Here is a 25,720-nt window from a genome sequence, read left to right on the forward strand (position 1 = left end):
TTACACACTGGTGTGCTTTTTATAGGCTGCTAAATAAGTAGTATGAAAATTATAGGGATATGTTAATGTTACTGGGTTTCCCAGAAGAAATGCACTGAGCCTATGGGGTGATGCTTTTCCCACTTAGCTTCCTGTCATTAACTGTTCACATCCCAGATTCTTTCTGGTTTTTCAGTCTCTATAACCCAGGAAAAAGCAATCTTTTCATGTACAGTTCAAGAAATTAGGCTTGACAGATGCAATAGGCAGGGCAAATTTTTCTGATAGGTAGAAATCCATTTTTGACTCAGAGGGTGGGGAGAGGAGGTAGGGTGGAAATTTTCAAGCACATCTTGCTGAACTTGCTTGTAGTATAAACTCTGATTTGGAATTTAAGCTTAAGATGTTTCCCATTGGTAGCGTGATACTTTGTCTTTTCGTAAGCATTCCTCTTTCAAAAAAATTTTTGAAACATTTGGTTCTTGGGCTAGTAAACTCTTTGATACAATAGCAATTTAACCACATTTGGGGCAATGATATGTTCCACAGAACTGAATTCTGCATAGGTGACTAACAGCCATCCCTCTAAGTGCTGAGTTTTATTTTTACCATTTCTATTGGAAGAACTTCTAAAATGTACTATATACCTCATACCTCAAAATAAATGCTATGTAGTTAAACTTTTATTTGAGATTCAGGATCATAACTATGATCTTCAGTAACTGAACAAGGAGCCTCTGGAAGTATATAAGATCTCAGCTCAAAGACTGAATCACCCAGTCTGAACTTTGAGTTCTTACATCTTCTACGTTACTGACAGCTGTCTGTATTTTGCTGAGTGCTGCAGTTACCTTCTAACCTGCTGTGTGCAAAGTAACCACACAACCCAGTTGTCTGTAAATTTATATTCAAATTAGAGGCCTGGTGCATGAAAATCCATGCACTGGGTGGTGGAGAGGGTCCCTCAGCCTGGGCGGCGTGCCCCCTCACAGTCTGGGAGCCCTCAGGGCATGTCCTACTGGCCTCCCGCTGTGGGAAGCGACCAGGCCGATCAGGGGAAGTCGCCGCCCCCATTACCCCACAGCTGCTGCTGCCACCAAGGCTGCCTGCCCTCGGTCCTCGCAGCCACCGTGGCTTTGTCTGGAAGGACATCAGGAAGAATGTTTGGCTGTCTGGTCTAATTAGCATATTATGCTCTTATTATTATAGATAAATTGTCAATGGGAATCTTTTCTTTGGAGTGTATTGTATACAATTTTCCCTCCTGTTTAATTTTAGAATTGTGTTCAGCATTAATCCGGCCTCCAGACATAAGGGGAGCTAGGAGACAATGTACATTTTCAGCTACCTCCCACATTCTCCACATAAACATTTATCCTGCTTTTCATAATGACAAAGAGAACAAACGTAGCATTAAACTCAACTTTCTTTGGAAACATTTCAATGTGCAATGTTTTATAATGTTTCCAAATCTTAGAATTGTACATCTCTGTGTGAACTCTGATCTCTAGTGTTGTCCATGATAATCTCTAATCTTCTCTTCTCCAGAAATTTTGCTTGATGAGCCTTCCAGTGGCGTTTCAAAAAGCCTTTTCTACAATGCCTTATTCCTTCACCTCTCTCCACGGCTGACAGCCTGGATTACCTGTTTTGACATTTTACCAGATTCTATAGAGGTGCTCTCACACTGTGCGCTTCTGTTAGTATCCTCTTCAGACTTCCCTCTAGGATTCTTCCTCTTACTATATTAGCATTTCTCACTCAAATAACTGCACTACCGTCTTTTTGCAGATGGCTCTGAAACACACCTCTTTGTTTCCATGACACCTCTTTCTAGACTTTAAACAATGCAGCCCTACTTCCAATTCAATTAGCTCCCTCATCTTTGCCCTCTTGCCTCTTTTTTTTCTAGCATGGAGGAAGGCTCTACTTTGTACAGACTCAAAAACGCACATCTTAAGATCCTTAATCTTCTGTTTATAACCTCTGCCAAACCTCTCCCTTCCACAGTATCAAAGAATGTGATAATGTCTTTCCTCTATCTATCCTCTGCCTGGTCCAGCCTTGGCCCCATTGTGCAGCTTATCAGCCTTTCTCGCCTCTAAAATACGGCAGTGAAACCCATCTCCCCGCCTGAAGCTGGAACCCATTACAGGTGTAAGCTGTAGGTCAATAGTATGGCAAACAATCTGAAATCCCGAGAATGGCCTAATACAAAAGCTAACGAGTAGTATCAAGCTCTGACATTGTATGTATTGTTTCAAAAGACATAATTGGATTCATGGCGTAAGCCAAATTAGGAAAACCTCAAACTGTCTTTATTACATTTTTTACAACCAAGCGAGGAATGCCCCTCTAACCTTTCCACAGAAGTGCTCCACACAGGAGAGTGACGTCTATACCCCAGGGATCTGAACTTGTAACCCAAGGCACCGCTAAAGGAATGTCTTTGGCATTTGTGTTTTACTTTTAACATTGAGTTCATCACCTCCATAAACATAGTAGTATTTTATTCTAAAAATGGTACCTAACATTTTCAGCTCTAAGACGAACGCTCCAAGAAGGAAGCACTAGGGTTCCCCTGTGGCCCTGACAACCTGTGCGCACACACACCGGGCACTGGCACCGCCGTGCGGGACACACACACAGGCCTGGGGTTTGTGTCCAGCTCTTGAAGAGGCGGCTAAAGCCACACATGTTGGCATCATAACCGAACACATGTTTACAGGAGGACGTGAGGCTCTCCACAGACGTTTGGCAATTTAACATCAGGATTCCACAACGTTGCCAGCGAGACGTCGAGTTCCACTGCTGACTCCCAAATACCTTCCCGATGTGTGTTTTATCTTCACTGCCTTTAATTAGCGCCTCCACACCGCTTCCTTTCTCATCGCTACAGCGCATCTCGCATTTTAAACAGTGTTTCTGGGTGCCTTTTTGTCCTTTTCCTACCCTCCCTTAAGGGCACTTCCCCTTTTCCAGTGGGCCGGCCCAGCCCTCCAGGGCTGCGCTCCATCCTCCGCGATCCTCACAACAAAGACGAGGAGCGTCGCAACCAGGGGTCCCGAGTGCCCCCGGCGGCCCCGGAGGCGGAGGGAAGCAACGCTTCGGTGTCCCTGGGAGCCGCGAAGCGCCAGCGCCTCATCAGCTGCAAACCACCGTAATTACAGTGCCGCCTGCACCCCATCATTAGCCTCCACCGGGCCCACACCTCCTGCCCGGGAAGTCGTCCTCGGACCCCGGGCGGAGCCTCCCGTGCCCGGCACCTCCCCGCCGACCCCCGACCCCCGCCCGGCCGCGGGTGAAGACGCGGCCGCCCCAGCCCTCCCCGGCTCCGCCCGCCCCAGGCCCCGGATGTGACGGCACCGCAGTCCTGGGCACTCGCCCCCCGGGACGAGCACTGGGGGGGATCCCGGAAAGGCGGCCTGGGGGAGAGAGGGTCTTCCCGGCCCCGCCGGTCGTACCCAAGTGAGAAGGCTCTCGCACAGCTCCACCCGCTCCGCCGACTCCACGTTGAACATCTTCCCCCGCTGGGACTGGCAGCGCCTCCCCACCTCGCCAGAAAGCGCTGCCGCTCGGGCTGGGGCCGCGTCGGAGGGTCCGGGCAGCGGATCTGGCCTCTCGCCCACCTTGCCCTTGGGCCCGGGCCGCCGACTCCGGTCCGGCGCTGGCAGCGGCTCCCGCACCGTCACCCCCGTGCCCCTCCTTTCCTTTCACTCCGGACGCGCGTCCGCTGAGCGCGCGCCCGGCCACGCCCGCAGCCCCGCGTCCCCGCCCCTAGCCCTGGCCGAGCCGCGGCCCACGGACCCCTGCGCGCAGCCGCGCTCCGGCCGCCCCGCCTCCCGGCCGCCGCCGCGCGCGCGCCCCCACGCCCACCCCCCTGCACGTCCGGGTGCGCGCGCGCCCCCACGCCCATCCTCTGCACGTCCGGGTGCGCGCGCGCCGGGCCCTGGCGGCGGCGGCGGCGGCGGCGGTCCTCCGCGCGCGTCCTCACGGAAGCGCGGCAATGCGCGTGCGCCCGTGCCCGCACTCCAAAGTGGGAAGGAGACAGCTAGTGGTCGCCCGGGAGGGGAGGCGGGGGCCGTCCCCGGAAATAATCTCTATCCTCAGGCACCGGGAGTTGGCGAGGTATCCTCTGCGGTGGAGAGGTACGCGCCCCCTACCCACCCCTCCCGGCCCGCGGCCGGCCACGCCCACCAGGGTCCGGGCCCCGGGCGCTGCCGGCGGGGCTCGGCGTGGGCGGCACTGCCCCGGGGGTTGCTGCCTGGGACCTCGGGGCTGCGCCTTCCTTCAGGAAGCCCGGGCAGAGCCCCAGAGTTGCCGGGTCCCGTCCAGAATCCCGGAGACGGTGCCAGGGCCCGAGTGGCGGGCGTCTCGGCGGGTCTAGGTGGGCTTGGCCGGCGGCGAGGAGAGCCCGCCACCCTTACTGGGGCTCGTGGATCCTCGCCCCCCTGAAGACTCGAGTGACGTCGAGGAGGGAGAGGGTGCGCCCCGGTTCGCGGATCCGCGAGGACCCGACCGTCACCGGGGCCTGTCTCTCCCGGAGTCCTGCTAAGTGTTGGCCTTGGTCCTTATGGCTAGTGGGTCGTCCCAGCTCGCACCTTTGTACGGGGGTGAACCTCTGCAGGGCTGCCGGTACAGTTCTATGCTCTGTGACAGGCGGAAAGTTGCATACAACGTACATGCTTAAAAAGAATTAGTAATAAAACACGCAGATGAAAACAGAACATTGCTGGTACCTCGGGAGTTCCACCCACACTTGGTATTCCCTTCTGAGCACGATTTCCTCCCTAGACTGTGACTTTTTTTGGTGCCTTTCCTTATAGTTTTACCACCTAGGTAAACAGTATAGTTTCACTTGTCTGTTTTTGAACTTGGATGAGTGGGATCATATTGTATTATTTTGTGGCTTTGGATTCCTGGCGAATTTGTATGTTTCTGTAGGTAACTTTTATTGCTGTCTAGTAGTAGTCCATTGTGCGAATATAACCGTATCCATTCTACTTTTGATGGGCATTTTGTTGTTCCAGTTTGGGGATACTAAGGACAATGCTAGAAGCATTCTTAAACCTGGATACTACTGCAAATGTGTAAGAGGGTTTTTTTTAGAATGCATGCCTTAGAGTCCAGGGAGGATTGTTGAGTCATAGGGAGTGCATAACTTTACCAGATGATGCCAAACTTTTATTGGAGGTGCAGCAGATTTCACTTCCCAGGATACATCTTTACTTTGGTTTGCAGTTCCTGGAGCCCCTTTTTTTCTCATTAAAAGTAGGTTTTGTCAGTGAGCATTCAGAACAATCAAGATGGCACTGACTTTTTTTATTTTTATTTTTAAGAGAGAGGAAGAGAGAGAGACATCGATGGGTCGCTTCCGGTGGGGATGGGACCCACAACCTTGGTATGTGTCTTGACCAGGAATCAAACCTACCACCTCTGGCATAGGGGATGATGCTCCAACCAACTGAGCCACACCGGCCAGGGCAATACTTACTTTTTAATAATGCCTTACAGAGTACCAGTTAACAGTTCGTATGATTTTTCATTATGTGAATGTAAAACAAATTTTTCTTGAAGTCTTCTCAATGATCTTTCTTTTAAACATTCTTCCTTACACTAGGGGGTCGAGAAATAACAAATACGTATCTCACCTGGCTGTTTCCTTTGATGCCTTGTGGGTCTTTGTCAAACCAGGTTTCCTACAACCCAGTTTCTGTGGAATCCCTTGCACTTAAAGTGACCAGACCATCACCCTTGTTAGGCCTGCAGTCAGTAGGTGAGCCTGGCTCCCCTGTCACTTGTTGGATGTAGAGGAAAACAGGGTGTGAGACTTTCCTGGAAGGACTGTTGTGTAGAGAGCCCCTATATTCCAGCTGCTCAAGTTTTCAAGGCTTGACACAATTGACTGAAATCTCCCTTTTCATGTCAGACTGCTCATCCCATGCATGATAGTACAGTGCTCTTGATGTTTCATTGTGTAGCCCCAATTACCTTCCTTGAAGGAAATTATTTTAAAAGCTTCGCGGACGTCAGTAATTGTCTGCAGAAACCATGTGGCCATCACATTCCTACATGAGCTTGGGTACAAAGACAATGAGTTTATCCTTTGAAGTTATGGAATTTCCTGTATTTTCCTTATTTTCGTGTGTGTGTGTGTGTGTGTGTGTGTGTGTGTGTGTGTGTTTCCTGAAAACTTTGGAAAAGACCAAAGAGGAGGGAGTGGAACTTAGCTGTCTCCTTACTGCAAGGTAATGTTCCCAAGTTTATCCTGTCTTCCCAGGGAATACCTACTTAGAGCTTTGATGAAGGACAGTTTGAGATGCTATATAATGCAGCTATGGGAAAGGTATGGCTAAGTTTTATCATGGTTCTGATGATTCCTTGACACTTGTTAATAACTGTTAATAACAGTAATCAAAATATTACAGCTCTGCCCTGGCCGGTGTGGTTCAGTTGGTGGGAGCAGAGTCCCATACCCCAAGGGGTCTTAGGTTCGATTCTGGTTGGAGCACATACTTAGGTTTCAGGTTTGATCCCCAGCCCCAGTCAGGGCCTTACTTGGGGAGGCAACCAATCAATGTTTTTCTCTCTCTCTACCTCTCTCTCCCCTTCCTTCTCTTTAAAAGAACATGTCCCTGCCCTAACCGGTTTGGCTCAGTGGATAGAGCGTCGACCTGCGTACTGAAGGGTCCCAGGTTTGATTCCGGTCAAGGACATGTACCTTGGTTGCAGGCACATCCCCAGTAGGAGGTGTGCAGGAGGCAGCTGATCAATGTTTCTCTCTCACTGATATTTCTATCTCTCTATCCCTCTCCCTTCCTCTCTGTAAAAAAATCAATAAAATATATATTAAAAAAAAAAAGAACATGTCCCCAGGTGAGGACTGAAGACAGAAAAATAATTATAACTCCCATTTACTGAGAACCTATATAATGTGCCAAGCAATATGCTGAATGTTGGTTGTTGTTTTTTGTCATTCCCTAAACTCCATAAAACAAGGTGCTTTTTTTTTTTTTTTTGCCAAAAAGTGGCTGTTCTGTTTGATATGGTTCAAATTAATGTTATATATTTTACATATAAGGAAGCGGAGATCCAGATTTTACTTAAGTACACAGTTGTCTGACTCCAAAATTTATGCTTCTTTGATATATTAAAGTATATTCCTCACTAAGATTTAGCCAGTTAAGCAATAACAAAGCCAAAGCTAGAAATTAGTTCTGCTTCTATAATTGTCCTATCAGTTACCAACACAGTTGCCAACATAGGCAGTATTTTGTTTCTGTAAATCTCAAGTAGTTAAAAACAGTGCTATCAACACATTTTCATATTTGACTGGACCCTATGAAATAGATTAGATACCACGTTCTGTAAATTTAATAACCTTGTTTCTGGGTTCGAAGTAAGCTGCATTTAGTAGCCGCTGTAACATGTGATATTCCCTGTGCACCGCTCAAGGGAATGAGATGTAGTCGATGTGTGTGCCTCCCGGTGCAGTGCCCTCACTGAGATCTTTGTAAGACACCATCAAGAAACAGACGGTCGGTAAGAGTGAGACTGAGACAGATGATTTAAATCTGAGCGCTTACGCCGAATTTTCATCTCTCACAGGAGGAAGCAGGCACTGGCTTTTATTTTTATTGTTAAAGTAATATATACTTGAAAAGAATTCAAACTATTAAAACTGTGTCCTGGGAAAGATTAAGACCTGGCTTTTCCGGTCCTCCCCACTGGTAGTCACTTTAACCATTGGTATTTATCTTTCTTGACTTAATTTTTCTATTGCAAAAAAACTCTGGATCATAGAAATGTAGTGGTGGGAGGAAATTAAGGAACCCTCAGGTTCTAGCTTTTCCATTTTGCAGTAAATGAGAGGTCCTATGAGATGAAGTAGGGTCATCATTGTAGTAGCAGAACTGGAGCTCAGCTCCAGGCAATGCTTGGGCTTCGGTTGAGAGCTATGATGTTGGACACAATCGATAGCACTGTTCTGTTCTAGATAAAAAAAACTGACTGTGAAAAGCAAAAGTCGGACAATTGAAGTTCAGATCCACTTTGGAATTCATTAGCAAGATTGAGGTTTATTGTCATCTTCTCCAGTAGAAAATCTTCTTTCTATTGTTTATCCCCTATAATCTTAAATTGGCTTCTTTTCAAACTAAGGTGGTATTTTAATACCTCATTTTTGAGCCACTAGCTCAGCCGTGGGCAAACTACGGCCCGGCCAGTTTGAAATGAATAAAACTATTGAAAAAAAAGACCGTACCCTTTTATGTAATGATGTTTACTTTGAATTTATATTAGTTCACACAAACACTCCATCCATGCTTTTGTTCCGGCCCTCCGGTCCAGTTTAAGAACCCATTGTGGCCCTCGAGTCAAAAAGTTTGCCCACCCCTGCACTAGCTCCTACAGTTCCTTTTTAAAAAATCTTTATTGATGAAAGTATTACAGATGTGCCCCTTTTTCCCCCATTGATCCCTTTTAGCCTGCACCCACCTGCACACCAGGCCTTCACCACACTATTGTCTATGTCCATGGGTTGTGCATATATATGCATACAAGTTCTTTGGTTAATCTCTTCCCACCCACCCAACCCCGCCTTCCCTCTGAGATTTGACAGTCTGTTCCATGTTTCTCTGTCTCTTGATCTATTTTGTTCATCAGTTTATTTTGTTCATTAGATTCCACATATGAGTGAGATCATGTCATACTTTTCTTTCTCTGATTGGTTTATTTCGTCTAGCATAATACTCTCCAGGTCCCTCCATGCTGTCTCAAGGCGTAAGAGAGCCTTCAGTTCCTTTTTTATACTCTGACTAGAGGCCCAGCGCACGAAATCGTGCATGGGTAGGGTCCCTAGGCCTATTCTGCGATCTGCTGCCGCCCACCCCGGTTCCCGTTTGCCATCCAGTGATTGGAGCCTGCGGCCCGGGGGAGGGACCAAGAGGTCTGCCTTCTGCCTGCTTGCCAGTCCCCAGTCCCGCCCCGCCGCCGCTGCCCACCCCGGTTCCCTGTGGTTACCCATTTGCTATCTGGTGAACAGAGCAGGCTGGGGGAAGGGACCAAGAGGTGGTCAGGGCACCTCATAGCGGCTGATCAATCAGTCGTTCTGGACGTTACTCTGTTATGTTCGCTGGCCTTTTATTATATAGGATTATAAGGGAAACTACTTTTGAAGCCCCCAGCAAGTGGGTCTCAGTCATCATTAGTAGTTCTCCCCATGAGAGCCCCTAGGTGTAGCGAGGCTTTCCACATGACAAGTAAGTGCAACTGACTTCTCTGTTCCTCTCAGAAATTTATCAGCAGTCTCCCATTTTATCCTTTCTCAGCCCAAGCACCTTCTTTGGTAGTACTGGAATTTGTGGAAATAAAAAGTAACTCATTTCAACAACTTTGGGAACTTCTATAAAAATAACAAGTAACATTATATCACTGTGCAGTACTTAACATATCCTGCCTGGGTCTCTGAGCTCTTGGAAGTGTTCATGAAGCAATATCTTAAGGGAGTCATTATGTGGAAATCCTACACACACACACACACACACACACACACACACACACACACACACACACATATGTATATATATTAGAATAAATATATGTATAGAGAGAAAAAATTAGGTGGGGCCAGTGTGGGACAGTGATTGAGCGTCAACCTATGAACCAGGAGGTCATGATTTGATTCATAGTCCTGGTCTGGCATATGCCAGGCTGTGGCCTCGGTCCCCAGTGGGGGCATGAGGAGGTGGCTGATCATTGATTCTCTCTCATTATTGATGTTTCTATTTCTCTTTCCCTCTCTCTTTCTCTCTGAAATCAATAAAAAAATTTTAAATGTGGCTAGTGTGAATGAAGATGTGCTGTAAGTGTTACACTGTACTTCATTTAAAATAAAAAAATAAATAAAATTAGTATAGTAGGCCCTACCTGGTGTAGCTAAGTGGGTAAAGTTTGGCCCATCCACTAAAGGGTCACAGGTTCGATTCCTGGCCAAGGGCTCATACCTGGGTTGTAGGTTCGATCCCTGCCCCAGTTGGGGCGTGTGCAGGAGGCAACCAAATTGATGTGTCCTCTTACATCAATGTTTCTTTCTCTTCCCCTCCCTCCTAACTCCCCCCCTCCCCCCCAAATCAATGGAAAGAATATCCTTGGGTGAGGAATAACAACAACAAAAACAGTACAGTAGAATTTAGTCACATTGCCACCGATTACACCTGGAAGGACATAGAAACAAATGTAACCATTCCATTTTTTAATACAACATAGTAAACTCCCTAAGTGTTTAGCATAGGAGAAGATCCTCCCAACTGTGAAATAATTTGATTCAGTAATTAGAGGCTGGGAATCTCAACACAGGATTACAGTTTGGTTATCTTTGAGCAGATGCAAGTAGTCCCCACTACCCTTAGGCCTTTTGACAGAGCCATAGCATCTCTAATTTAAAAAAAGGAAAACTGATAAAATAAAAATCTAAACTGACTACATGGCTCAATTCATGGCTCACTCCTAGCTCATATGAGGCTCTTTCTTCAGTTTCTTTTTTTTTCTTTTTAAATATATTTTATTGATTTTTTACAGAGAGGAAGGGAGAGGGATAAAGAGTTAGAAACATCAGTGAGAGAGAAACATCGATCAGCTGCCTCCTGCACACCCCCCACTGGGGATATGCCTGCAACCAAGGTACATGCCCTTGACCAGAATCGAACTTGGGATCTTTCAGTCTGCAGGCCAACGCTATCCACTGAGCCAAACCGGCTACGGCTCTTTCTTCAGTTTCAGTTGGCAGTTCATTTGACTGTTCTTTTGGATAAAAATACTGAAGTGAAGGCTCTTTGAGTTTCCTTGTGTGAGCCTTCATCGTGGATATCTGAACCCTGTCATTAGAAAGTTCCTCGTATATCAGGCCATTATTATGTGTAAAGCTGATGGAAGCCGCCTTTGATCTGCTTGTTTGCTCAAGTTTCTTCAGTGAGAGGTAATTTTCTTAGAAGCAGTGAGTTCAGATTCCTTCAAAGGTCTTGGACTCTCACACTCAAAGATTCCTCTTAACAGAGTCTCCTGATTAATGATATTGACTAAAACTCTTTTCAGTGCAGTTAAGTTACATAAATACAGAATTTTATTTTATTTTTTTAATTTTCCATCATCTTTTAATCCCTCTATGCCTTCTTCCACCTCCACCCAATCTCCTCCTTCCCCTCCCCAAAACACCACACTATTGTCAATGTCTATGAGTTCTCTCCTTTTTCTTTTTTTTGCTCAATCCCTCTACCCACCCCCACTAGAGCTATCTGCCTGCTCTGAGTAGTTATATATATTTAATCGAATCTTTATTTCCAGTTAGGTGTCTTATAAGTCTTTGAACTTTTTTGTTTTGCCATCTGAAAAACACGAGTAACCTATGACATTTGGACTTCGATGTGGTTGGGCTCTCTCTCCTAATACCTATAGAAATTGGGTATTATCATTTCTCTCTAGTTTAGTCTATGGCAGTGGTTCTCAACCTTCCCAATGCCGCGACCCTTTCATACAGTTCCTCATGTTGTGGTGACCCCCAACCATAAAATTATTTTCGTGGCTACTTCATCACTGTAATGTTGCTACCGTTATGGATCGTAATGTAAATATCTGATATGCAGGATGTATTTTCATGGTTACATATTGAACATCATTAAAGCATAGTGATTAATTCCGAAAACAATATGTAAATTAATTATATATGTGTTTTCCGATGGTCTTAGGCGACCCCTGTGAAAGGGTCGTTCGACCCCCAAAGGGGCCACGACCCACAGGTTGAGAACCGCTGGTCTATGGGAAGGAGAGTTTCGTGCCCTCCCTTTTCTCTTCATAAGGAAATGCAGCCTGAGAGTGACTCCATATGCCAGGCAGGGCAAAGAATTCTGAGCCATCAGTGGAGCTTAGTCCCAGCTGAGGCTACTAGTTTCCGAGCACCAGAATTTTCATTAATTCAAGTAGTCTTAGCATAGATAGAAATGTCCTATGGCCGCATCGCCTTTTATTTTCAAATTGCTAATACTATAAGTAAGGTAAGTAAGGTAACTCACTCTTATTTAAACATATTCTACTAAGTCCTCCTGGAAATAGGGCACTATGCTAGGTAATATGGGAATATGTACAGAAAAGACACTATTTTCTTCCCTATCCCTACATGATAAATTCTGTGATGTACAGCGAGTGCTGTGAGGGAGAAGAGGATCTGAGCTCTTTGGAGAACTTATGTGGTATTCAAGAATAAGAAAGGAGCAGTTGGGCAGGAGGAGTGTTTGTGTGTGTGTGTGTGTGTGTGTGTTTTAAGAAGCTACATTTGAAGAGAAAGTGGTATTTTTTAAAATTTTGTTTTAAAAAATGTACATGGATGATACATTATAGTAATTGTTTTTCTTAAAGGAAATAGAATTGTGTACTCTCCAAAATAATGTCTGGCAAATTTTAAAAAATGTATTTTATTGATTTTTTTACAGAGAGGAAGGGAGAAGGATAGAGAGAAACATCAATGAGAGAGAAACATCGATCAGCTGCGTCCTGCACACCCCGTACCGGGGATGTGCCCGCAACCAAGGTACATGCCCTTGACCAGATCGAACCTGGGACCCCTCAGTCCGCAGGCCGATGCTGTATCCACTGGGCCAAACCGGTTAGGGCTATGTCTGGCAAATTTTAAAGAACTCATTAATGGGGCAATCCACACTGGAGTTGTACTTAATGCAACCTATTTTAACTGGGTACTACAAAAAAAATTAAATATGTTAGAAGTCAATTATATTTATACTAGAGGCCTGATGCACGAAATTCGTGCAAGAGTAGGCCTTCGAAGCCCCAGCTCTGACCCCCCCCCCCCCCAGGTCGTTCCGGAAGGTCGTTCCATGGTCTGGTCTAATTAGCATATTAGCTCTTTATTATATAGGATTTTTATTAGTGTTTTTTTTTCACTGTGTCAGTTGTAACTTTCATCTTGTTTCTTTATCTTTTAGACCTGGAATGGCCAAATATCAGGGTGAAGTTCAAAGTTTGAAACTGGACGATGACTCAGTCATAGAAGGAGTAAGTGACCAAGTACTTGTGGCAGTTGTGGTCAGTTTCGCTTTGATTGCTACCCTGGTATATGCACTTTTCAGGTGAGACTGAAGGACAAAAGAATTGAAATACTATATATTTCCTAGGGCCACTGACTTTCTGACTGCTTCTAGTAATGCTTAATACTTAATAAGAAAAGCAAGTAATAGATCTCAGCAATTGTATATATTTACTAAAGTATTTTTTTCTATAAGGCCCTAAATGCTACCATACATTCCCTGATATTAGCTGTCTTATCAGATAAATCTACATTTATTATCATATTTTGAATAAAATATTAATATTTTCTATAGGAGTATCACTGTTTGAAAATGTAATTTTCATAATTGAATCTATCAACTTATAGGTGATATAATAAATACAAAATATTTTCAGTGTTTAAATATAAAACTGAGGCAAAAAAGAAAAACTCGTTTTATGGTATTTTGGGACTTTAGGTTAGAATTAAAGTTATTGTTATAGAATCAGAAATAATACTTAAAGATGTCAGATGTCTATATACCAGCGATTTTCAATCAGTGTGCCGCAAGAATTTTTAAAACATGGAATACCTGACTATTTACTCAGGGACACTGACCTCTTTTCCCTTAGATTGTGAAATAAAAAAATGATAGCAGTCAACACAACATTAGCCATTCAGTTTGAAGGAATCAAAATTATTCCTTTTTTTTTTTTGTCAGATTGGCAAAAAATACAATATTTTTTGGTGTGCTGCAGAATTTTAGTAATTAATTTATGTGTGCCATGAGATGAAAAATTTTGAAAACTGCTTCTATATACCAATACATAGAGACTAGTAAGAAACTAGAAATTTAAATGTTAACACATGGAGATAAACCTCGATATTACGGACTAATTCGGGCGAGGTGGTGTCTGTTAAAGCTGAAAGGCTGTTACATAATAAAGTAGGTTTTCTGAATGTGTATGTTTAAAAATTGACAAATCAGTTAGTTTGCCTGTTTTTACTTAGGTAGACATGTTTGTGTAATTAAAATTAAGTATATATGAAAAGTTTAATTTCACAGAATAGTTTTCTATATTACGGTGGTTTTAAGTTTATACTGAATAGGTGTAATAAATGCATGCATTCACCAGTCATCTGGAGTAAACAAATGCACACGGTTGGGTCGTGGCTCAGTGCACGTCAGAACGGTGGCTAGTGTGCATTAAGACTGCTGCAGAAAGTCAGCCAACCCGACAACAGAACTATGAGCGATGTAGTGTGATCACCTGCTAATCGTTTGCCAAACATTGCTTACCAGCAATGCTTCTTGGATTTAAATATGTAGACTATAGTTGTAGATATGTAGTATTTATTTATGTCAGTGAAATTGCTAGTGTTTTTTGCAACATATGGCCCATTTGCTAAAATTTGTTTAAAAAGGGTAGGGGTAAGGGGGAGAGATCAACCAAGGGACTTGTATGCATGCATATAAGCCTAACCAATGGACACAGACACCAGAGGGGTAAGGGCATGAGTTGGGGGGTTAGGGGGGCAATGAGGGGATAAGGACACATATGTAATACCTTAATCAATAGAGAAAAAAATTATTCAAAAATTACCCAAAAAAACCACAATAAAACCAGTGAATAACAACAACAACAACCTGTTAATTTAATTATAAGTAAATCTTGGTAAAATGCGTTTTAAAATTAACAATGTGTTCATTTTCACATACTACATAAGGACTGGAAATTTTGTCCATTAAATCCAAAGTCTGTTAAATCAAGGTCCGCATAATCAAGGGTTAAGTGGAGTTCCATTACATTTAGACATTTGACTTTAAATTGTTTTTATGTCTTCTCTGAAATGATGGTTATGTTTAATCAGCTTTCTTTTCTAAAATTTGAAAATTTTTTTCAAATATTTTTATTGATTTCAGAGAGGAAGGGAGAAGGAGAGGTAGAAATATCAGTGATGAGAGAGAATCATTGATTGGCTGCCTTCTGCACGCACCCTATTAAGGATCGAGCCCGTAACCCAGGCATGTGCCCTTGACCGAAATCGAACCCAGGACCCTTCAGTCCACAGGCTGATGCTCTATTGACTGAGCCAAACCAGCTAGGGCTAAAATTTGAATTTTTTTTACTAAAAATTGAATAATCATAGGATGGATTTCTTTAATTTTTCTTATCCCATTGGAATATTAATTTAGAATTCTTATTGCTGTTGGATATTGGTTCACCCAGAGAATAAAAGCTCCTCTATAGAGTAACACCAGGATTGTGTGGACTTAAAATATTGCTGTTAAAGAGGTTTTAGTTTAGGAAAAACTTTTACAGTCAAATGAAATTAAGCCATAATTCAGATATGAATCTTCACCCCCAACCTGCTAACCTAAGTACTTTTATTTTTCAATACTTACTTGTCTTATCCCATCCTATTATATCAGTCACTATTATACTGCCTTTGAGTATCCAGTTTAATTTTTAATGTTAAGATATTAGTGGTATGTTAGCTTTTGGCATTTCTACATTATATAATTTTAGTTGTTTTTTAATATTATTTGTATTGGTTTCAGAGAGGAAGGGAGAGGGAGAGAGAGATAGAAACATCAATAATGACAGAGAATCATTGATCAGCTGCCTCCTGCACGCTTCGCACTGAGATCGAGCCCACAACCTGGGCATATGCCCTGCAGGGGAATCAAACCTGGGACCTCCTGGTTCATAGGTGGGCATTCAACTACTGAGCCACGTTGGCCGGGCTATAATTTTAGCTTTTGATTTCTCTGTCCCCCCACCTCACCATAGGTTAAAAAGTTGGGAGAAGGACTTCATTAGATATGGAAAAGTGTTCAAATGCATAATAATATATAGATTTACATAGCTGCTTATTTTGAAGGAATTGTACAAAAGAATTAAATGTGTTCATTGTTCTTTTATTATTTGTAAGTCTGTGATTACATTAAGTCCAAGGTACTAGGTCTCTGGATTTCATCATTTGCCAGTTTAACCTGAAATGGGCCAATAATCAGTGATCTCAGAATAGCCTGGAATGTTCAGTTCTGGAAGTGAAGTACAGTTGTCCACTATCATTTACATTTTAGTTACCAGTATTCTAGGTCAAAAATTAGACCCACAAAGAAAACTGAATCATCTGACAGTATTTTATATTCAAAGTTTATTGTATTTTATTCAACAGAAATGCACATCAAAACATTCACCCAGAAAACCAAGAACTAATAAGGGTGCTTCGGGAACAACTTCAAACAGAACAGGTACTGTTTATGTAAATATGTGCATTTATGCAAGAAGTAGACGTTATTACTCCCTTTGTGTATGATATTGTGATGAAATATTAATAAATTACTTTTTGGAAACATAGGCCTCTTCCTGCTTTAAGACCTTAAATTATTCTATTGATTGTATAGTTTCAGATTAGAAAAATGACTAGTATTAATCTATTCAGGTGTTTTCATATTTTTTTAACTTGCTTTAAAAGACAGCGGTTTTCCTTTTATTTATTTGTGAGGAAAGAATCACTGTCTAATTGGCTTTAGTGAAATGTAGTGTAAAAACTATTCTTTCTAACATACATTTCTCAAAGACCTACAAAGAAATGACTATAAAGAGGGCTTTTTTTCTTTTTCTTCAGCAGTCAAAGTTAAGAAAACTAGTTAGGCAAAATAAGAAAATTTTTCTCATCTGCCCTGTCTTTGTTTCTAACCAGATGAACTCTCTATGACCCAGAAATGTAACATATTTTATGAGGCTGGATTAAGTAGGATATTATACACCTTCATGCTGAGATAGCTCACATCAAAAAACAAAATTTAAAAATTGATTTCCTACCCACCACGCAAACTTTAATTCCAACGAGGGTTTTCTTGATTATCCATTCAACAAATATTTATTGACAATCCACTATATGCCAGACAGTGTTCTAGGAATTGGGAATTCAATTCTGAACTAAACACACAAGAATCCTGCTTCTTAGAACTTAAATTAATTCCTCTTTCCCTGCCGCCGCGGAGTTGCGTGGAGGCGGAGGCTTGGGTGCTTCAAGATTCGGCTCCACCCATAACCCACCGCCTTGGCCGAGGAAGGCATTGCTGCTGGAGGTGTAATGGACGTTAATACTGCTTTGCAAGAGGTGCTGAAGCCCGCCCTCATCCACGATGGCCTTGCGCGGAATTCGCGAAGTTGCCAAAGCCTTAGACAAGCGCCAAGCCCACCTTTGTGTACTTGCGTCCAACTGTGATGAGCCTATGTACATCAAGTTGGTGGAGGCTCTTTGTGCTGAACACCAAATCAACCTAATTAAGGCTGACGACAACAAGAAACTAGGGGAATGGGTAGGCCTCTGTAAAATCGACAGAGAGGGAAAACCCGGTAAAGTGGTTGGTTGCAGTTGCGTGGTGGTTAAGGACTATGGCAAAGAGTCTCAGGCAAAGGATGTCATCGAGGAATACTTCAAATGCAAGAAATGAACAAATAAACTTGGCTTTTGTTTAAAAAAAAAAAAAAGAACTTAAATTAATTGATGCAAAAATAGTTTAAGCATGTTAGTAGTACTCTCTTCCAGAGCTGTTGTTATCAGTAATTCATGCTGGGATAGTGTTTCGTAAGCCACAAAATGATTTCACATACTATTCTTATTTAATCTTCAAACATAAGAAAGGCAACATTTATTCTCATTTAACATATTAGATCACTAAGATTGCCTTAAATTCACACTAGGGTTACATGACTAGATCTAGATATACAGGAGTCCCAGACTGAGGGGGATCTTCCAGGTTTGTTTTTTTACCACTGTCCTAGGCATGTACCTCATACCTTCCATAGCTTGATTAGAATAATTAGAATAAAGCTAGTGACTTATCCTATACTGTGCTGTCCTACATTGTAGGCACTAGCCACACATGGCTATTTAATTTTACATTAACTAATATTAATTAAAAATTCACTACTTTAGCCGAAACCGGTTTGGCTCAGTGGATAGAGCGTTGGCCTGCGGACTGAAAGGTCCCAGGTTCGATTCCAGTCAAGGGCATGTACCTTGGTTGCGGGCACATCCCCAGTGGGAGATGTGCAGGAGGCAGCTGATCGATGTTTCTCTCTCATCGATGTTTCTAACTATCTCTCTCCTTTCCTCTCTGTAAAAAATCAATAAAATATATTAAAAAAAAATTCACTACTTTAGTCACATTAGCCATATTTCAAGTACTCAATAGCCATCTGTAGCAAGTGGTTACCATACTGGACAGCACAAATAAACTTCCGTTATTGTATAAAGTTCTGTTGGACAGCACTGGTAACTGGTTTTTCATCAATTCCCAAAGAATAATAAGAGAAAAGGTAGGGGGGAGAACATTAAGTGCTGTATGTTTTTCTTTTTTGCACCATTAAAAATGACATAAAAGACTATAACTTCAAGGTGTGACCTTGGCTAAATTAAGTAGCTAAACACTGGTCAGGAATGTATGAATGAAAAAAATATTAAAAATTAAAAAAACCTAATACTTTAGAAACAGTTTGGCATTTGTTATCCTTCATTTATGGGTTAGCTCAGCCTTGTGTTACTCATTCTAAGGGAGTAAAAGAGAAACTCCTGAGTTATCCTAGGTTTTTATTTTTAAATTGTGTTCAGGAAAGAAGGTAGAGACCTTGCTGTTTATAAGTAAAACAACAATATTTACAACTTTAAATATTTCTTCAGCAAAGTTAAGAAAATAATTAACTTTATTAAACCTTAAACTATTGCAAATCTCAAATTTGATGAGGACCACACGGTATTGGCTATATTCTTAAGTGTAGCTGAACGTAAAGCTAGCTTTGAAAAGCCTGTGTTTCACGTATGAATGTATACACACTTTCTCCTCAGGATGCACCTGCTGCTGCTCGCCAGCAGTTTTACACTGACATGTACTGTCCGGTCTGTTTACATCAAGCCTCCTTCCCTGTGGAAACAAACTGTGGACATCTCTTTTGTGGTAAGCAAACAGTGCTGTCCTTGGTAATAGTGACTCTTTGGACCAAGACTCATATGTGGATTGCTCCAGATATCCTGCCCTAATTCTCAGCCTCTTTTACTTAGTGTCTCTGCATTCAAAGATGTAAAAAAAACTAGTTATTCAACTTCTCAATAAACAGAAATATGTTTCTTTGAATAGTAATTTAGGTATATCCATACCAGGATGGATTGACTGACCAATTAATTGTTCATCACTTTTTAGGGTTTCATTTATTATCCATCTTTCCCAAGGCAGGACGGTTCTTCTCTCAAGGACCCTGCCCAAGACCTTCTCTTAGCTCTACTATTTTTTACTCTGAGTCAATACAGTCAGTTCTTAGCCTCTTTTTTTGTTTGTTTTATAAAGTTTGTGTTTCATTTAAGGGAGATTCAATTTTTAAAAATATATATATTTTATTGATTTTTTACAGAGAGGAAGGGAGAGAGATAGAGAGCTAGAAACATCGATGAGAGAGAAACATTGATCAGCTGCCTCCTGCACACCCCCTACTGGGGATGTGACCGCAACCAAGGTACATGCCCTTGACCAGAATCGAACCTGGGACCCTTCAGTCCCCAGGCCGTCGCACTATCCACTGAGCCAAACCGGTTAGGGCCTTAGCCTCTCTTTCTTGACCTCAAGAGGTTTGGTGATGGAGAATGAGAAACCTAGAGCATGTAGTGGGACAAAAAGGCAATGTTGATTTCACACTTACTTAGTATCAGTAAGAGGTGCTTTCTACCCTCCAGAAAGATTTCATAGAGAAGAATGAGATGCCATATAATCATTGCTTGTTATGGTCATATGAGGTTGGGGAGAGTCAGTTATTACATGATAGTTAACATATTTCAGTTCACCTAACCCCACAAAACCAAGGCTCAGAGGTGTTAAGAAATTTTACAATGGGTAAATCTAGCTGCTAAGGGACAGAGGTAGTTTTAAATGTATGTCTAACTTCAAACTCTAGCTCAATTCTACTCTGATTGGTAGCTTATACAACTACTCTCTACTTAAGATTTATCCGATTTTTCATTGTAGTAATTCTTTGTTTGAACAGCTATAGTCAAGATAGGATTCTAATTGCTCCCAAAATGCACACAATTTCCATATAAAGACTAATTTAAAATGTAGCATACAATGGCCTTACAAATTATTTTGTTTAAGTTTCATTATATAGAATTCTTAGGTAATAGTGTTACTGTTGATGTTGTTGGGATGACATACGTATTTGAAATCCACACCAGGTACTGCGGGATTTCCCGTACCTGGTGCTAACTTAGTAAGTACTGACCAACCCCAGTATTGCTTCATCCAGTAATTCCAGCTTCTTTTCTAAGGTTTTTGCCTAAGCAGCTAACAAATTATAATTATCTGTTGGAAATGCTAATGAGGAGCAAAATAATGAAAGATCAGATAGGCAGAATTAAATGGCCATCAGAGAAAGCAGATACTTCCCCCCACTCTCAAATCTCTGGTAGATATTCCTAATCAGTTGGACACTTTTTCTGAGTCTGGATATGGACTCCACCATCCTCTAACACAGTACTCCAGGCAAGTGTTAGGAATCACTGAGGTTTGGCAGGCAAGATGAACTCTGTTTGCCAATCCAGGCTTAAGTAATTCATTGAGTGGATAACCCAGTCAATTGAAAGATGGCTGTATTGTGTTCTTGGTTTTACCTTTGGGTCTGAGGTAATAGGGTAGATTGCCTCTGATATCTTGCTCTACTTGTTAGACACTTTTATTTACTGTCTGTAAGTTCAAAGGTTAAGAAAACTAGTTATTCTACTTCTCAATAAACAGAAATGTGTTTCTTTGAATAGTATAGTTCAAGTATACTGATACCATCAAGAGCACTTTAGCTTAGTTCCTATATATGGAACTAGTTCTGTCCCTTTACAGGGAGTTAGAAATGATGCAGCAGCAGATTTTACCTTACTTGCCATTGTAGACATCATTATTTTATTTAATTCTCCAGCAGTCTTATGAGGTCTTATTCCCATTTTACAAATAAACTAATTTAGAGAGATTGTGACCCAGATTAAAATAATTGAGCTATCTCTCCCACATCCTATTTAGGTGGATCTCTCTTCTTAAAGAAGGGGAAAGTTGAGAAAAAGGAAACACATCAAGCATGTCATAGCAGATGTGTATGAACTGAAGTGTTTAATTTACTGGACCGTAGTTTCTCAGTACAGGCAAGTGGCTGTTATATAATTTGCAAAACAAGGACACCTACACCTCAATTTGTGGAAAAGAGATGTGGGATTAAATAAGTTCAGCCCGGGCCAGGGTGGTTGGAGCATTGTCCTGTGCACCAAAGGGTGGAGGGTTTGATTCTTGGTCAGGGCACATGCCAGGGTGGCGGATTCCACCCCACCTCCACCCCGTTGGGATACATGTGGGAGGTGGCCGATTGATGTTTCTTTTTCACATTGATGTTTCTCTCTCCCTAAAATAAATTTCAGATAAAAGATTGGTTAGCTTTTAAATTCATCTTTAAATTGTCAAACCAGTTTTTCCCCACAGTCACTGGAATGTCCAATTTGTACAGCTTTTGCTTAGCCCAGTGGTTTGCTCACCCGTCTCCTCTTCCATCCATTTCTTCTGGTGATTGCTCTTGCTATTCATAAAACCTGAAGTGTCCTCCCTCCTGATTTTTGCCCGTCTAAATTTTTGCCATCCTACAAAGTTCAAGTCTTTCTCCTTTGCAGGTTACTCTCTAGCACATCCCAGAAAGTTCTCCCTCTCTGTACTCCTTTTGTACTTAATATTACACAGTTCAATATTTAAATACCCTCTGATTGAATTAACTATGTCACCTTGGTCTCCTCACTTTGATTGCCATTGCTTCTTCTACATTCTGGACATTTATTTGATCTGGAAGAATCAGAATAAGGAACACAGGAGGCTAAGCTATGTTGCCAAGGCAAGAGTAAGAATACAGAGAAAACCCTGGAGGGAGGAGGGAGACATGAAGCACTTAGTTCAGATTCACAGTGGAACCTGGATGGTCTGAGAAACAGGTGTCCTGCAGAAAGGAAAATGAATCAGACCCTTAAACATCAGAAAATATTTAAAAATATTTCTTCTTCATTGTTACTGGTCTAAAATTTAGTGCTTCTGCTTTCTGAGGTCTTCTCTTGGACTGTGTTTAGCTGTTTTGCTGCCCACAAACACCTTCAAACAAAAAAATGAAACTCATCCAGTACAAAAGTGGATTCAATTACTGAACTGGATTATAAACTTTATTAGGGCAGAAAGCATGTAATCTGTATAATTTTGTTCCTTTTTCACACTACTTAATTACTGTTATTAATACTTAAGTAACTTGGCTTTCAAAACTCATAAAAAAGTAAGAATTGTGTTTTTGTAACATACTAGTATATATGAAATTTTGAACAGAAAATTTAGGCTGATTTTTTTGGTGTAATTTATACAATGATGTTTAATCATTGTTTTATTTATTTTACATAGGAAATGCAATATTTTCTAATAAGCCTCAAAGCATTGAAGCAATTAATGCATGCTTGCTCTTGTTTAAAAATACCTATATCTTAACTGGTATTTTAAATAAAAATGTTGTTTAGCCGGGCCAGCATGGCTCAGTGGTTGAGCATCGACCTATGAACCAGGAGGTCTCGGTTCGATTCCTGGTCAAGGGCACATGCCCGGGTTGTGGGCTCGTTCCCCAGTGGGGGGGCATGCAGGAGGCAGCTGATCAGTGATTCCTTCTCATTGTTGATGTTTTTATCTCTCTCTCCCTCTCCCTTCCTCTCTGAAATGAATAAAAATATACTTTAAAAAATGTTTTTTAATAGCTGGGAATTGTTATTAGATTTGAATTTGCCTGAAGAGATGTTGGATGAAGTAAAAAAAAAATTTTTTTAAATAAGATGACACTGTTCAAATATTTTAGGTATTTCAAACATCACTATTAATTTTTTCCCCCCTTAGGTACCTGCATTATTGCATACTGGAGATACGGTTCTTGGCTTGGGGCAATCAGCTGTCCAATTTGTAGGCAAACGGTAATGTTTGTATCCAGAGAGCATCATTAATGCTAGTTCATTTTGTAAATCTCTGTAGTTTCTGTATCTGAATTCTGAATTATTTTGATATTTTTAGAATTTCCTTTATCCAAAGCTTCTATGATGTTATTCCATTATTTTTATGTCTTTAAGACACCTCAAAAAAAGGTAATCCCTTTGAAATTCTTCAGTTGTAGGAAAAACAAATGGTAAGTGCCTAGAAAGTCTTTGTTGTAATACCAGCAAAGTAATAGCTGAACTAGCTAATCAGGCTTAAGCAAATATCCTTCATATTTCTTATGGAAAAAAAATGGTATTTCCTTTTTAACTTATTTTTAATCTGTCCTTCTCCAGTAAGGGTCCAGATAGCTTTAAATAATGAATAATTTTTTAACTGTTTTTTTTTTTTGAAACATAATCACATTGAATTATCCAGAACAGATTTGACTGTTATTGTTAGTCTAGAGCTACCTCAGGAGGGAGGCAGTAAGTTTTCATAAACATGTATTGAAGACTGAAATGTCAGCACAGATGGGATTGCCAGATTTTCTCTGTTTCTTTGACAAACTGGGAAAAGCAATATACTGAAAATTCTGAGAAACTGAAATTCTTAGTTTCTTTTAACTAGTAAATATAGCAAAATAGTCCAGAGACAGAGACGCATCGAACAGACCGTCAAACTTCACAGGGAAGGCTGGGTAGGCGGGGGTGGGCGGGGGGGAGCGGGTAAGAGATCAACCAAAGGACTTGTATGCATGCATATAAGCATAACCAGTGGACACAGACACTAGGGGGGTTAGGGCATGTGCTGGGGGGTTGGGGTGGCCCATGAGAGGTCAATGGGAAAAGGAGGCATATGTAATACTATATGTAACACTTTAAACAATAAAGAATTTTTAAAAAAGATACGCAAAAAAAGCTTATCTAATCATAAAAGAATATATACCAAAATAAGACATTCTCTCAGTTGTATATAGTTTTTCATAATTTCCTTTTTATTTTACTTTTCATTTAAAATAAAAATATACACCTTACTTATAATGAGTTATGAATATGTAAAAAGACAGCATCTCCCTAGGAAGTCTTCTAGTATGTAAAATAAAGTCCTAAAAAGGATAGTTTCCAAGTAAAGATGTCAAATTAGATATATATATATATATTTACTTTTGCTCCCTCTTATAACCTCACTAAAACAACAGTAAAGGATATATTTTTTAATATATATTTTTTTATGTTTAGACAGAGAGGAAAGGAGAGGGAGAGAGATAGAAACATCAGTCGGGTGCCTCTTGCATGCCCCCAACAGGGATCAAGCCTGCAACCTGGGTATGTGCCCTGACCAGGAATTGAATCGGCACCTCTTATTTCATAGGTTCACACTCAACCACTGAGCCACACTCGCCAGGTGTAAAGGATGTTATATAAAGACACAAACCCACAGAGACCAAAAAATAAAACAAAATGATATGAGAGGTGACGATTTTTCAAAAATTCTTTGTAAAATATGACAGACATACAGAAAAACCACACTAAACAAAGAAGTACAGCTCATTGAATTATCACAAAGCAACTCTTGAGTCATCATCACTCAGGTGAAGAAACAGAAATTGGCCAACAGCCCCAGAAGCCTCCACATGATACCGCCCAAATCTTCACCCCTTCTTCCTCTCCTATAGGCAACTTCTGTTTCACTTTTATCATAAGCATTTCCTTGATTTTCTTGGTTTTATTTTCTTAGCATACATCTCTAAGATTATTTAGTTTTATCTGATTTTTGGAGTTTAAGTAAAACCATATGGTATACATGTTACACACACGCGCCCTCGCGTATATTTGGGGGGGGGGGCAAAAGTAGATTTACAGTTGTTCATATGGAAAATAATACAATAATTAAAAAATAATAATACAAGAATAAACTCAGTGTCTCACATACTCACAACTGTAAACCTTTTGCCCACTCCCGTATACCTTTCAGCCTTTGTTCTAATTCTACCGCTCTCCATTACTGCCTTCATCTTTGGTGTAGGGGGAGGTTCAGGGCTTTCTCTTCTTTCCTTCTTCCTTCTACATTCCCAAATTCTGTCTCTTTCACATTTGACTCTTTATCATATGGTCAGGTGGAAAACCTTTTGGTTGTTTTTATACTGCCTCTCTGGATGATTTTATATCTGACACAAAGCAATCAACACTGAAACTTATTTGCACTATCACCTTTCATCATCTTTAACTATCTGCCAGCCACACTGAGACCAGGCCCTAGGTCCTGTGTTAAAGAATTAGTTCCACCACCCGCAGCTTTTCGCAGGGTGTATAGAAATTATCAGGTGGTATCCTTTGGCCCACCCATAAACTGGCTAGAGGCTAGGAAGATGGAGATAAACTTGTTTCAATATAATAGCTTTTGGATTTCTAACTATAGAGTAATTCATCCTGGAGGCAAGACAGGTGGCAGATACCTGCTTCACTTGCTGTTTCCCTGGAAATAATAATGCATAGGCTGATGCCTCTGGCTAGAACATGCTCACCACTTCCCTCCGTGAATGCATACACTAACACACGCATGGTCCTGCCTGTGTTTCAAGGGCTAGCTTAAGTTTCAAGGTCTCTGGACACTGCAGGGAGAAGTTCTTACTTTCTCAAGCACCACTATAACACCTA

The 25,720-nt window shown here is 41.4% G+C and overlaps 2 protein-coding genes and 1 pseudogene across 3 annotated transcripts in view; 2 read left to right on the forward strand and 1 right to left on the reverse strand.

Annotated features, from left to right (window-relative positions):
* Window positions 1-3,750, reverse strand: part of HOOK3 (hook microtubule tethering protein 3) — a 101,049-nt gene extending 97,299 nt beyond the window's left edge. The window contains exon 1 of the mRNA XM_059685247.1: window positions 3,444-3,750. Within this exon, the coding sequence (XP_059541230.1) occupies window positions 3,444-3,500 (57 nt within the window). The 5' untranslated portion in view covers window positions 3,501-3,750. The remainder of the gene's footprint in view (window positions 1-3,443) is intronic.
* Window positions 3,751-3,933: 183 nt separating this feature from the next.
* RNF170 (ring finger protein 170) overlaps window positions 3,934-25,720 on the forward strand; it is a 29,690-nt gene continuing 7,903 nt past the window's right edge. The window contains exons 1-5 of one of the 2 annotated variants that reach the window (XM_059685270.1): window positions 3,934-4,127; window positions 12,972-13,041; window positions 16,220-16,295; window positions 18,902-19,010; window positions 22,989-23,062. In XM_059685270.1, coding sequence (XP_059541253.1) covers window positions 18,941-19,010; window positions 22,989-23,062 — 144 coding nt within the window. In that variant the 5' untranslated portion in view covers window positions 3,934-4,127; window positions 12,972-13,041; window positions 16,220-16,295; window positions 18,902-18,940. Of the gene's footprint in view, window positions 4,128-12,971; window positions 13,116-16,219; window positions 16,296-18,901; window positions 19,011-22,988; window positions 23,063-25,720 lie in introns of both variants that reach the window. The other variant, XM_059685269.1, reaches the window with a different exon arrangement.
* LOC132226431 (small ribosomal subunit protein eS12-like) lies at window positions 17,083-17,547 on the forward strand (annotated as a pseudogene).

The sequence above is a fragment of the Myotis daubentonii genome, chromosome 2 (assembly GCF_963259705.1).
Source record: "Myotis daubentonii chromosome 2, mMyoDau2.1, whole genome shotgun sequence".
Lineage (NCBI taxonomy): Eukaryota > Metazoa > Chordata > Mammalia > Chiroptera > Vespertilionidae > Myotis > Myotis daubentonii.